The sequence below is a fragment of the Ruditapes philippinarum genome, unplaced genomic scaffold, assembly GCF_026571515.1.
Source record: "Ruditapes philippinarum isolate M1 unplaced genomic scaffold, ASM2657151v2 ctg252_1_1_1_1, whole genome shotgun sequence".
NCBI lineage: Eukaryota > Metazoa > Mollusca > Bivalvia > Venerida > Veneridae > Ruditapes > Ruditapes philippinarum.
The window spans coordinates 398850-412207 of NW_026859757.1; the positions used below are offsets into that span (position 1 = coordinate 398850).

At 32.0% G+C, this 13358-nt stretch overlaps 1 protein-coding gene across 7 annotated transcripts in view; it reads right to left on the minus strand.

The window, feature by feature from the left end:
* LOC132757820 (adhesion G protein-coupled receptor L1-like) overlaps positions 1–13358 on the minus strand; it is a 56348-nt gene that overhangs the window by 9267 nt on the left and 33723 nt on the right. For 6 of the 7 annotated variants that reach the window (XM_060749261.1, XM_060749255.1, XM_060749258.1 and 3 more), the window contains exons 17-19: positions 13112–13178; positions 12245–12351; positions 11564–11620 (exon numbers count right to left, since the gene is read on the minus strand). In XM_060749261.1, the coding sequence (XP_060605244.1) occupies positions 11564–11620; positions 12245–12351; positions 13112–13178 (231 nt within the window). The remainder of the gene's footprint in view (positions 1–11563; positions 11621–12244; positions 12352–13111; positions 13179–13358) is intronic. The other variant, XM_060749262.1, reaches the window with a different exon arrangement.

Below are 13358 nucleotides of genomic sequence, written 5' to 3' on the forward strand. Positions count from 1 at the left end.
TTTAACCATTTATTAAGCAGTTTTCCTTGACAAATGTGATTATGTAGAAAGCATTTAAAATGCAGTTAAAATGCATTTAAAATGCAGTTATTTAGCATTGAAAAAGCATTGAAATCAGCCGAAATATGTAAATGAGATGACATCATAAAACTGCCTCCAAATATGGAGATAGCATTTCCAACCATTTATATGACCTCATAAATAACTGCCAAAAAATTGTGTTTGCATTTTCAACCATTTATATGACATCATTAAAAAACTTTCAAAAAACTACTGAAGCCTTTATATGACCTCATAAATAACTGCAAAAAAACTTTCAAAAAACTGTTGCATTTATTTGAGCTAATATAATACTGTTAACAACTGTTCACATCTGAAAATAATTGTACATGTACATGGAATTTCTATTACATTAACACATATGTATGTACATAGATTTCTTACAAATCACCAAATCCCCTAACTTTTCATGAACTCAAAAGCATTGCCCTTTTAGTTTCATTAGGCAACCAGTTTGATTACTGTGTGGACTTAAAGTTTTGGACACTTTTTAATGTATTTAACATTAGAAATTGCTAAGACGAACAACAGACATATTGAACTGTCAAAAATCTCACAATAAGCCTCTGGATCTTTTGAACTTTGAGATTAAAGGCCATATATGCGTTTGTAATGAGCAAAAATGTTAAGTACAAAAATCTTATCCAATGACATTGTTATGAACAAAACGAAAAAGAAATCATAGTATTTCTTCTTCTAAAATGGTCAAAATGTTGAAAAACACCACATAATTCTTGTAACGCCTACAAGACGTTACACCAAATAGTGCTTACATTTTAAAGCATTAAAAGATTGGATAACACCCTTGCAGAATTACTGGTAATTTACCAGGATTTTACTAGGATTTTAGTGGGAAATCCCAGGAATATTTACAGGGATAATTCCTAGGAAATGCAAGGAAATCTGAGGAATTTCCAGTTACTGGCTGGCGGTAATTGGAACGACTGAAAACTACTGGTAATAACTAGAAAAAAAATTTGAAACCAGGAATGCCTTAGATCGACTTGTACTGGAAAATCCTAATTACTGAGAATGACCTGCCCACGGTATTTGGAACATTTTTCTAGTCAATCCCAGGCATTTCAAGGCATTTCAAAGACCTATGATAATACCAGTAACTCCTGGTATTTTTACAATCTTAGGAATGACTGAGAATGACCTGCCCACGGTATTTGGAACATTTTTTCTAGTAATTCCTTGGCATTTCAAAGAACTTGGATATCCCAGACGTTCCTCAGGACCTGGTATTTCCATGATCTAAGGAATGGCTGGAATAGCCTAGGATTGCATTGTACTGAAATTTCTAGCAACTGGGTATGACTGGACCACAGCTGAATTACTGTTACTAGGGCCCCAAAAGGATCATTACGATTAAAATCAAATAATCAGTTTTGTAGAAGATATCATTACAAGAAATTGCTGACAATACAAGATGCCATTGGACACAGGGCAATCACATTACTTCACATAAGCACATTGTACTGATGTGAACTAAAATGTGCACTTTTAAATCCAGTTAAATGACAAGCAGTTCAACATCAGTCATAAGCAAACTATTAAATTTAATAAAAAGCATGATTGCATATGAAACAAAGTATTTTCCTTACAGTTTAATTGTTTTTGTATTGTTAAGACACACTTCTTTAGATATATATCATTGTAGTTACTGGAATGCAATGAGCTTTGGCAATAACACTTGACTTAAGATTCCTTTTTTTAAAACAGTGTAACATGTGACACCTCTTTGAATTTAGCACTAAAAGTTAAAACATTATAATACTTGACTAGGTCACTCCTAGATTTTAATTTGCTTTCATCATTTTCTTAACTGATTGAATGAGGGACATCACTTAAACAGTCTAAGAAACGTCACTTAAACAGTACAAAACATGACGAAAGAAACCTCCAGTATTACATGCAACTCCTACATTTTCTATTGCTGTCTTCTGAAATGAGTAAATCCTTGCTGTAAGATCCAATTTTTGCCGGTTTAATAATTTTCTTGTCATCAAATCTTTCATACTGAAAATCGCAGTAATCCACTGAATTGATGATCTCTGGTAATCAAATGAAATGTTGATCTTTGGTAATCCAACGACTTCTTTGCATTTTCACAGATATATATATACAACAGATAGGAAGCTCTAAAAATAGATAATAGTCAGATTTAGACCCACAATCCTTTGCAGGCTTTGGTGATAATTGGGTTTTCTCGATAGTCTCCAATTTTCGCACTCTCGTTAAACTTGGACGATATCCATGAATTATTGTTTACATACCCCGACATAGATTTTCATCAGAGAAATATTTGTATAGAAAGTGTGTATAGTACCTTTTACAATAAATAACTATTGCTTTCTATTTAAGCAAAAAAATGTTTCATCTTCCTCCGGGAATCCAATATGATGGTGTTTTGGCTATTTTTACCCAGGATGCATCAAATCTCTGAAAATCCCGCAACATATGATAACTTATAAGAACACAATTCTGCCAATACTGAATTTAACAGTGTGACATCACAGTTTCTTCTCCATGTTTATTTAGCTCCATGGCATTTTGTACAACTTGCCCTCTTTCAATTACCTGAAGAATTTATGACAGTTTCTTTATCAAACGTTTTTGACCCGTTTTATAGATTTAAGTTCTCACTCTCCTCAGCTTTGAACATCATCCACAAATTAGTTGAACTCCTCCCTTTGTGGCCTTGTGGTACCAATTCTTATCTGAAATCAAACAAATACATTTCTCTACATATGGAAATATACCAAGATATTTGAAAACGAAATAAATACAAATCACTTGGCAGGACGTGAAGTGGATGCACACTTGGTTCAAGCAAGTAAAATCATTGCAAACTTGACAAAATGGTTTCTGTGTCTTAAATATTTACAAAACTCTCACATATTTTTTCAGGTAAGTGGGTTTGTATGTTATTTGATTTCTTTTTAAATGGCCATTCATGAAGGACGTGTTTATGACACACTCTGTTCTGGGCCTCAGATTTGTAGCTTTTGGTTAAACAAAGCTATTGAAGTTATAAACTGGTCATGTACATATTTTGAAATTTGATAAGTGAAAATCCAGGGCGGTTTTTATGCTCATTTATTCACATATGTAAGTTTTGAAGTTCACCAAAAAAAGCAAACTAATGAAAATATATAATACTGTGCATTTTTTTTATTATTATTTATTATCATTGTTATTCCTGTAATTTAGTGATGTTGATCATTATTTCTGTAAAGTTGGTTGATTCTAACTCAAGCACTGAAGGAACAAATAACAGAACATAATGAAACGGTTTTTACGAAGTCAAGGGAAATAACTCTACAAATACGGGATAAATCCACAAGCGAAACCCAAGGTGCACAACTACATATGCTGACCGACCTTCCCTTAAGGTTTAATGACTATGTCAAATCCTTTTTGATTTACATGCAACAAGTTGAAAATTGCAAAAAAATTCTAAGTCAAGGTCAATAACTCTAAAAAAATAAAATAAATCCACACGAAAATATCCAGTGCACAACTTCACATGCTGATCAACATTCCTGCAAAGTTTCATGACTCTATGTCAAACCCATTTTGAGTTACATGCGACACAAGTTGAAAATTGCAAAATTTTACTAAGTCAAGGGCAATAACTCTAAAAATACTATATAAATCCAGACAAAAATACCCAGGTGCACAACTACACATGCTGATCAACATTCCTGTAAAGTTTCATGACTCTAGGTCAAATACTTTTTGAGTTACATCCGACACAAAAGAGAACGGACGGACAAGGGTAAATCTAAATGCCCGCCACTAAAGTGGGGCCACAAAAATATCTTGTTCAAGCGTGTTCAACCACTTCATGTCCTGCCCCCTAATACAATAACAGATTACAGTCACCGAATTTAGCACTGGCCCGGTGGCCCATGACCAGTGTAAATTTTAAGAGCTAAATATATAGTAGAATAAATTCAAAACTGGAATTCGGACGAGTATATTCAAAAATCTTAAATAAAATTCAATGACTGAGAGGCAATGTATTCAGGTTAGTGCTTAAAATATGACACTGTTTGTGCTATTTTTGTTCTTTGCAAATCATCATGTGGGATTTATTTTAATGGACCAGTATTCAGATTCTCTAGTATAGGCTTAGACAGTGTCAAAGACAAACCATTTTAGCTAGACTGTCACTTGGACCACTGAATGACTGATAAATTTTGGTGGCCTAGACAACTTTTTTAGTGGTCCAATAATTCCTATACATGCACAGAAATCTAGAGATTAAATCACACACAAACACACACATAAATCAAAAACAAACAGAAAACATGATTTCTGTTTCAAATAAATTTTTGGAGGTATCTTATTGTGATTTAAAAATACAGTCTGTCAGTAATGTGTTATTTTAAAATACAGACATGATGTAGGCTTATTGAACATCATCTTTTCTTGTTGATCTTGTTTATCATATTCTAAATATATAACTAGATCTACATAAATTAATGGTCATATAAAAATATTGTTTCTTTATGAAAAACTTTTTTTTCTAATACAAGTTCAAAATTGCTAAGGTAGTGAACTGTCTGCATACTAGGGTATTGCACTGTCTGGGTGTAAAAAAACTTTCTAGCCATGCATTTTTCAAAACAATATTTTAAATTTCAATATTTTTAAAGGGCATAAGCAAATAATTTCCTGCAGGGAAGCACAGCCATATTTATCGATGCTTTGTTTTTTATTTATTATTATTATTATATCTTTCCTGTTCAACAAAGAAATAAATAAAAACAGGTCGCGAAAATATGTGACAAATGTCCGTTTACGCATTTTTTCCAGTAAGGTTTAAGTATCTTAACTGTAACTAGGAATAAGCTGGAAATACAATTATTATTTCTATTGTTACAGTCGGCAAATTGCTACAAAATAATGCTTTTAGACGTGAAGAAAGGTCATTAAAATAATCTCTAGACTCTTCATTTTTTCTAGAGGTCATAAACACGCCGTCTCTGTTTGGGAAAAAAACAGTGCATTTATGATAATACTCACAGTGAATTTCACCGATTGCAGCTTTGAAGGTCTTCTTCTGATAATTTGCTTGGGCTATTTCACCTTCCTCGTTGTATGTCTTTATTGGGGAGACGATATCAGTTCACTGTCGATATGAGACGAAGTGTCTGCCGTCTTTGAATATTGCGCGCACAATAAACCTGTGTTCTACGTAATAAACCTGTGTACTACGTCAATAACATGTGCTTGATTCGCAAAATTTCGTGTAGTTCCGTTGTTTTTGCCGTCAATACAATGACTGAATAATTTCAATTATATCGTTGAATTTTATTTCACAAATCTATTATTTTAGCCCAACAAGCGCTTGAATGTCATACAAAGCTACAGTAGTTTCCAAAACAATTGTGTTGCTACGTCATCAGTATACGTATTAAATACGTCATGAAATTATGCTGTCTCGGTTAGCGTAAATATACGGAAATTGCTCGAGTATAATCGTAAAGGTTCGCTGGTTAAGTAAAGACTAAGTTATCATCGTTAATTTCCGTCAGCATAAATATGACCTGCCACATATAGGCCTACTTTAATTCAGGCGGAGATTCGGGTTTTGACTCGTGAAAATTTGGAAATGCACAAATTTGACACGTGAAAAAATCTGCACATGAGTCTATTTGCCACATGGGATTTTCAACTATGCAATAATAATCACCTTAAATCCACCCCTAATTAGATCTACATATGTTCAAATCACAATCAATAAAAATGTCAACAGGCAGTATAAGCCGTGCATAAAGTGGTTTATACACACAGCCTGTGCACTGAAGCATGACATCAGTGGATGCAATTTGACAGCGCTAAAAATAGCTCTACACAACTGATAAAAATTACATACTTCAGATGTCAATTATTGATTATTTTCTTAAGGTTTATAATACGTCTTTGATTTACTTGGAGTGCCTGAACATTTGTTATTTCTTTTTGGGTTATATATTCCTATTTAATATCTATTAATTAAATGGCCAATGATAAAATTGTCATAATGCAGGTTGACCATTACAGTAAGGTCAATTGATTATTAAATTTCAATTAAATAATAATAATAAAAGTAATCCTAGAAAAATATTATTAAATAGATCTAGATCAGTATGTTGTTTTATTTAAAAAAAGAAAGAAAACATTTTTATTTTCAATTTTATTATAATTATTATTGACATAATTATTAATTATTATGGACATAATTATTTTTGAACAATTGCCATAAATAAGATATCTATTCTCAATCTGATCCTCCAAATATCAGAAATTTTATATTAATACATGCTGATGTCTAATGCTGACTAGATTTAACTATAGAGCAAAATTAACAGATAAATTTTAGAGCTAGTGTCTTTACTCCCTATTGTTTTTTTTGGAAAGAGTGAGTCACTCTCAAGACACAAAAAAAAATAATTTTGTTTTACAATAATAATAATAATATGTAGGACTTCATAATGTCTTTTCATACCATTTAACTTGTCTGTCAAACATGCTTTCTTTCATTTACAGTGAAAGTTCCTATTTTCGCGGTACTAAAACAGCTAACAGTAATTTTGAAATCAAAGTTATATACTATTGTATAGTATTTTGCAAAGCTTCCTTTTGAAAGAAAATTGAAGAAAAGAATGCTGTAGAAATTTTGTTTTGGTTTGAAATTACGTTACCGCAAGCAGTATAATTTATAAAATACAACAGCTAGTGTCTGAGTTTCAACTCTGTAATTTATAAAATACAACAGCTAGTGTCTGAGTTTCAACTCTGTCGCAGGCATTGTAAACTACAACCTTCACATTGTACAGACAAACTATCTGGCTCATGAGTTTTAAAAAAAAAAAAGAGAAGACGACAGGGTTTGTTCATGTGATTTCTTTTGCTGCCTCTGGACGGCAGGACTCAGTTTGAAAGTAAATTTACACCCCACACCGGTGAGTTGTACACATACAATATTGCTATGATGCACTACAAGGTATTAAGTGAATATTAGTGTGCATGAATTATATTTTCCTAAAAGCATTTAAATAAAACTTGTAAAAACTGCAGCTTCTGTCACAATCTTTTAGCTTAAAAAAATGGTTCAAGAAAATAACTTGTAAAAAATGGTAATGTAAGTATTGTTTAACATCACCATTTATTTTTAAATGTTGAAAAACTGGTAAAAAATGCTGGACACAAGTTTTTTAACAACAAGTTTTTACCAGTTTTTTAAGAACTGCTGTTTAAATGGAATCCTACAAATTAAGATGAAGGGCAAAAAATTGTAAAAAAGGCATTTATTTGAAAAAACTGCTAAATAACTGCAATATAACTACAAGTTAAATGCCTTTCCTTTTCCTAAGGGAAGGTTTTTCTATTTTTAGCTCCGGTGACCTACTTTTTCAACCGAGATGACCCATGTTCGAACTCATCCAAGCTATCAACTAGATAAGCATCCTGACCAAGTTTGATGATGATTGATGCAAAAATGTGATCGCTAGAGTGTTAGCAAGGTTTTTCTATTTTTAGCTCCGGCGACCTACTTTTTCATCTGAGATGACCGATGTTCGAACTCATCCGAGCTATCACCTAGACAAACATCCTGACCAAGTTTGATGATGATTGAGGCAAAAATGTGACCTCTAGAGTGTTAACAAGGTTTTTCTATTTTTAGCTCTTGTGACCTAGTTTCTCATCCGAGATGACCCATGTTCGAACTCATCCGAGCTATCAACTAGATAAGCATCCTGACCAAGTTTGATGATGATTGGGGCAATATATGCGACCGCTAGAGTGTTAACAACTAAATGTGAACGGACGACGGACGGAAGATGGACGGACGACGGACAATCATCGATCCTAAAAGCTCACCCTGAGCATGCTCAGGTGAGCTAAAAAGGTAGAAATAATCAAAGTTGTGCATGCATTTTGTTCAAAATATTGTTCTAATTCTTAAAAAGGTAGAAAGAAAGTTATAATGAATAAGTTGTACATGCATTTTGTTGAAAAACTAAATTGAAGTCTACAGCATCACATCATGCAAATTTTATTATATCACAAGATGAAAGAAAAGTAAAAGATTGTCTTACACAGTGGTATGCCTAAATTTATAAAAAAAATAAATCTTTAAAAGAGATTGATGCCACAATTGAAAAAAAATATTATTACCATTTTTACATTTCTCAAAATCAAAATTAATATACACCAACAGAAAGAAAAAAATCCCTTGAAAATGTTAATATCATCACCTAGAAATATCGGATATTGAATGAGTGTAGGTTTAATACTAAATTTATTGGCAAGAATAATATTGTTTTATTCAACAAGTTCAATAAATTTAGTATTAAACTTACATGAATACAGACAAACGTGTATTAAGCGACCGTGCAAGGGAAACACCCAAAACGGTCGCTTAATGAAATGGTCTCTTAAGACAGTCAGCATGATATAAAAGTCAAAATTTATAAATGACATCTTTCTTATGCGGTGGGAATGTTTTTCCACTTCGTTTTATATACATGTTGAATAATAAATATACGCTCCGATAATCTAAATGGATGCAAATGTAAAAAATAACTTTCTAATATTTATTGACAAAAACAGTTTTGATCCATTATGTACATGTTTGACATTTTTCCAGAATTTTTTAACTTCTCCGTTGTTATTCCTTGATTCCAACACGAAAACCCTATTAGTGAAGATGTTTTCTGTTGTCCTTTTTTTCATTTGAAATAAACAAACTACATCTAATTGTTACGATTAATTTAATTGCTGATCAAGTTCAAGGTCAATTCAATGCAGTCTAAATGTCAACAAGCGAAGCGTATACACCATCTCAGTAGGGGCGGAGCGTTGCATTGTTTATCCGATATTATTGGATAATACACGTCACGCGTATACTTAACTTCATTTGCATACGCTTAAACGGTTTGGGAAATAGAGTTTTTCACACGTTTATTTGTTTATGTGTTTTGATTGTTGACACTTGACATTACGAGGTGGTGTTCTCTAAAAACTCAATCACTTGACAGGTAAAAGTGGTCGTTTAATGAAAAGATTTATCTCAATTAGGTGACTAATTAGCAGTCGCTGGTCGCGTTGAGCAAAAGTCGCTAAATACATTAAAGATATAGAGTGGTTGGACCAATGCTCGGCGCATACCAATGCTCGGCGTAAAAAATATTTTTTTTAGAATATCTGAAAATGTATTGAGTTATCTCCGATTTAGGTCACTGGTGCTTTTATTTACATCTTTCACCATTTTATCCTGGTGTGGTTCACTGCTGGTAAAGTCACGTGAATATTCTAATAGCAGACGAACAACCGTATGTAATCCCCAATATATAAATTATTAAAATCTTTTGACACTAGAGTTCTGGGGCTGTGAAATTTAAACTAAAAATTGGGTACTTGTAAATGTATGAACCTAATTTGGTTGTTACAATTTATTCAATATGTTTTCATCATAAGATAAAAAGAGATTTTATTCGAAAAACAATCCTGCATCATGTAGTATTGTACGCCGAGCTATGGTACAATTTCACGCAAACCACTCTTGTTTATCCGGACTATCTATAGCTCCAGCCATGCACATCATTGTGTGATTAGCGAATTTTACACAATGGCTATATAAAACAATATCATCGGTCTTGAAAATGGACATATAACATTGAGGTTTGTTGACGTTGATTTGAATTTGCTATATAAAATATAGTATGTTTACGCCGAGCGTTGGTCTACCCACTCTAGAGAGAAAATGATCGGGGGGAATTTAAAGTGGTCGTTTAAGACAAAAGTTGCTTAATACACGTGGTCGCATGGGCAAGTTAGACTGTATAATATTCCATTTATCACATACAGTATCTAAAATAAGAATGGTTTAGAGTTAAAAAGAGTAATTTTTCATTGCACCTGTAGTGGTACACCGACATTAGCGCTCTTTCATGCTATGTTTGTATATTCAATGTATCTTAAAGTATTATAACACTAGTGTAATATCGTTTTTATTAAATGGGTTAAATACACTCCTGCACTGTGGTTTATTTGATAAAATTACTTATATTATAGGAGTATAATTCAAACTAATCAACTATACAAAATCACTAACAGGATTCGGAATAGGGGCTAGCCACTACAGTGTTGATACATGGAAACATAACAGAGAAAATCCTTTACCACAATGTTACACCTGTTAATTCCTTTATCTTAAATACATCATAATAAATGCTCCAATTATATTTTCACTCTGTCCTTTTTGTTTTAAATCAATGAAAAATGTAATATAATTTCTGGCATGCTAACATATCAGCCTTTAAGCATTTCATTAAGACAAAATCATGCTGTTATACTAGTAGTAAACTCTAATAGCTAAGTTCCTAAAGTTCCACTAAGCAGAACATTTCAAATAATGCAAGATCAGGCAAATTTTAACAATTTTAAAATTAAAGAAAAGAGGTCTGAAATATAGAAGAAGAATTCTGCAAACAAGATCATTTTACTGTTATTTTAAATGGTCTTGTTAGCAGAATGTTTTTGTTCAGATATCTTCAGACCATCATCAATTTTACCATGCTGCAAAAACATGCTATATAAATCACTTCACTTAATTTTCTAACAATGCTTTTACATGCTCTACAGGTTTATACTTCAATTAGAGGACACAAGCTTACAAAACATTTGTTTAAACATAAAATAATAAACCAGGTCTTAAAATAACTTCCAACAATCATGTACATATCTTTCAGCTTTACATTTTGATAGCTAATTTTTAGCCATTTCCTAGTTGTTTTATTATTTTTAAAATTAACCTACACAATGTTGTTTTTGCAAAAAAATTATTACAATGAAACTTTTGGATACCAAAAACTAAAAGGCATTCCCTAAACTGTGCAATTGTCAGGAAGTTTTTTTTAAGACTTAGTTTAAGAAACGGATAGAGTACAACATAACACCTACATCCAATTGTTATCTGTACTCATACATTGTTTGAAACATGCTGTCTTCATACTGCTATGGACATTACAAAAACGCATAGAGATCTTTATAACTTTAAATAAATATAGAAATCTGTTGTCCCTAACACAATTGTTTAATTTGGTAATGCTGTTTTATTTAGATATGCAGCAGTATGTTTTAACCTCTAACCTGCTGAATTTATACAATGAATTTGTACAGAACAATTTTTTCAAGAGTCAGAAGACTTTAATACCAAAATACAAAAGTTGAGCTACAAACAGTATATAGCATGGTCAATCTGCAGGGAGTGCAGGCTGACCGGGCTCTATACTGGTAGGGCATTGCTCTATACTAGTAGCAAAGGTTAATCACTTTTATTTGTAGCAGGTCAAGGGTTCAAATACAGCAGTATGAATCAAAATGTATGAATACAAAGATAAAGGAATTATAATCCCATATATAGATAGTAGAATAGAGAGATGTACACATGACAAAATTAGAGAGATGTTGATCTACACATTACAGTGTGGAGGTAACTTACGGCAGATCTACAGCCGTAGATGTTTCACTCACTATGCTGTTTTTGCCTCCGCCATGTCTGTTGTTAGCAAATTTTGTATCAGTAAGCAAACAATATACTTAAAATTACATCAGACATCTAAACTGAATATTTATCTATTCTTGTAGTTACAATCTTTGCCGTCATTTTTAGTGTCAAGAAATAATTTCAGAAAATAAAATAGTCCAATAATATCATTCATTTTAGATATCTGATGTTTTCAATATGTTAGTGACTGAACTACAATAAATAATAGTTTGGCATGCAATAAGCTTATAACTGAAATCTTAAATTGTTTTATGCCTTATATAAAACTTCAACTTCAGTTTCTCAATTTGCACTTCTCACAGGGGAATTAAGCATTTCATGACACAAATTATTGCTCAGTTGTGTCCCTTTGATTATATTTAATGCCTCGCACTTCCAAACTTATAGAATTCCGACTGGCCTTTTACCTTTCATTCAAGATATTTTTCAAAATGCATATAAATACATGTAACTCTATATATAGTGTATATACCTAGCTTATGTCTGTATCAATAACCTTCCTCATGTAAATATAACCAGCATTGTTTTATAATTATATCATTATATGTTACATTTCAAACAATCAAATGTGCATATTAATATTATACAATATAATTATGTGTATATAAAACCTACCCCATCTTCTCTAGTTTTCCTTTCTGTCTGGCCTGTATGGAGGAGGCAGTCACTCCAGCGTGACGACACATCATGTATATAGCTATACTCAACATTACCACGTTAATCTGGTAAAGTAACAAAACAATATCAATTACATGTATTTCTGTACAAGATATAACTGACTTAACCTGCTGAATTTGTGTAATAGACTTGCCCTGGTTTGAATTTGGAAGAGTCCATTCAAATCTAAATTGATTTTAGTAACAAAATACTACAAATTGAGCTGGCAACAATATAGAGCCTGGTCAGACTGTGAAGGCTATAATGATGACAAAGGTTAATCTGTGACTTTTAATTCCAGAAAGTTAAAGCATTAAAGTTTATATGGCAGTAATAGAAAAACTGGTTTGGAATTGATCTTATAAAACTTGCTAATGACCTAAGTTTAAAAATCTTTGGATAATAGTAAACATTCAAACATGTCAACAAATGCATCGAGTCCATTGGCTAGCAAACTTACAAATCAAGTTTTGATTTATTGATATGACACCTACATGCAATTCAAACACTGATCCCATTAATTAACTATCAATTAACTATTCAGTTAAATTCATTTGATGAATGATACTGATAAAACACTTCATCAAACTGACTTTCAAGTTTTAATGTAAAAAAAGTTCTGTATTAAAATAAAAATAAAAATATTTTTGAACAATAATTGCTAGGGAATGTTTAAATGCACGATACAGGTCTGATAAATACAAAGACACAGCATTTTACATAATTACCAACTATGAAATGGGCAATTGTAGATACACATCTTTAAAAAAACATTTTGTTTTTACTACAAATGAAAATAAATGCTAAAAGTGCAAAGAGACTTACAAGAACTACTATGGCGGCTGGTATAACAAAACTCAGGATAAAATAATTGTCCGTCCTCAACCAGCAACTGAAATTATAGTTCATAATTATACTGTATAAATACAACAATTTATATCTTTAATTCTTTGAAAACTAGCTAGCAATAATTACAACAGTTGAGAGCTTGATTTTAACAGACCATATACAGTTTGCTGCCTAATTTGTCAAACATTAATAATAATACAGCAATTTAGTTCTGTAAACAACA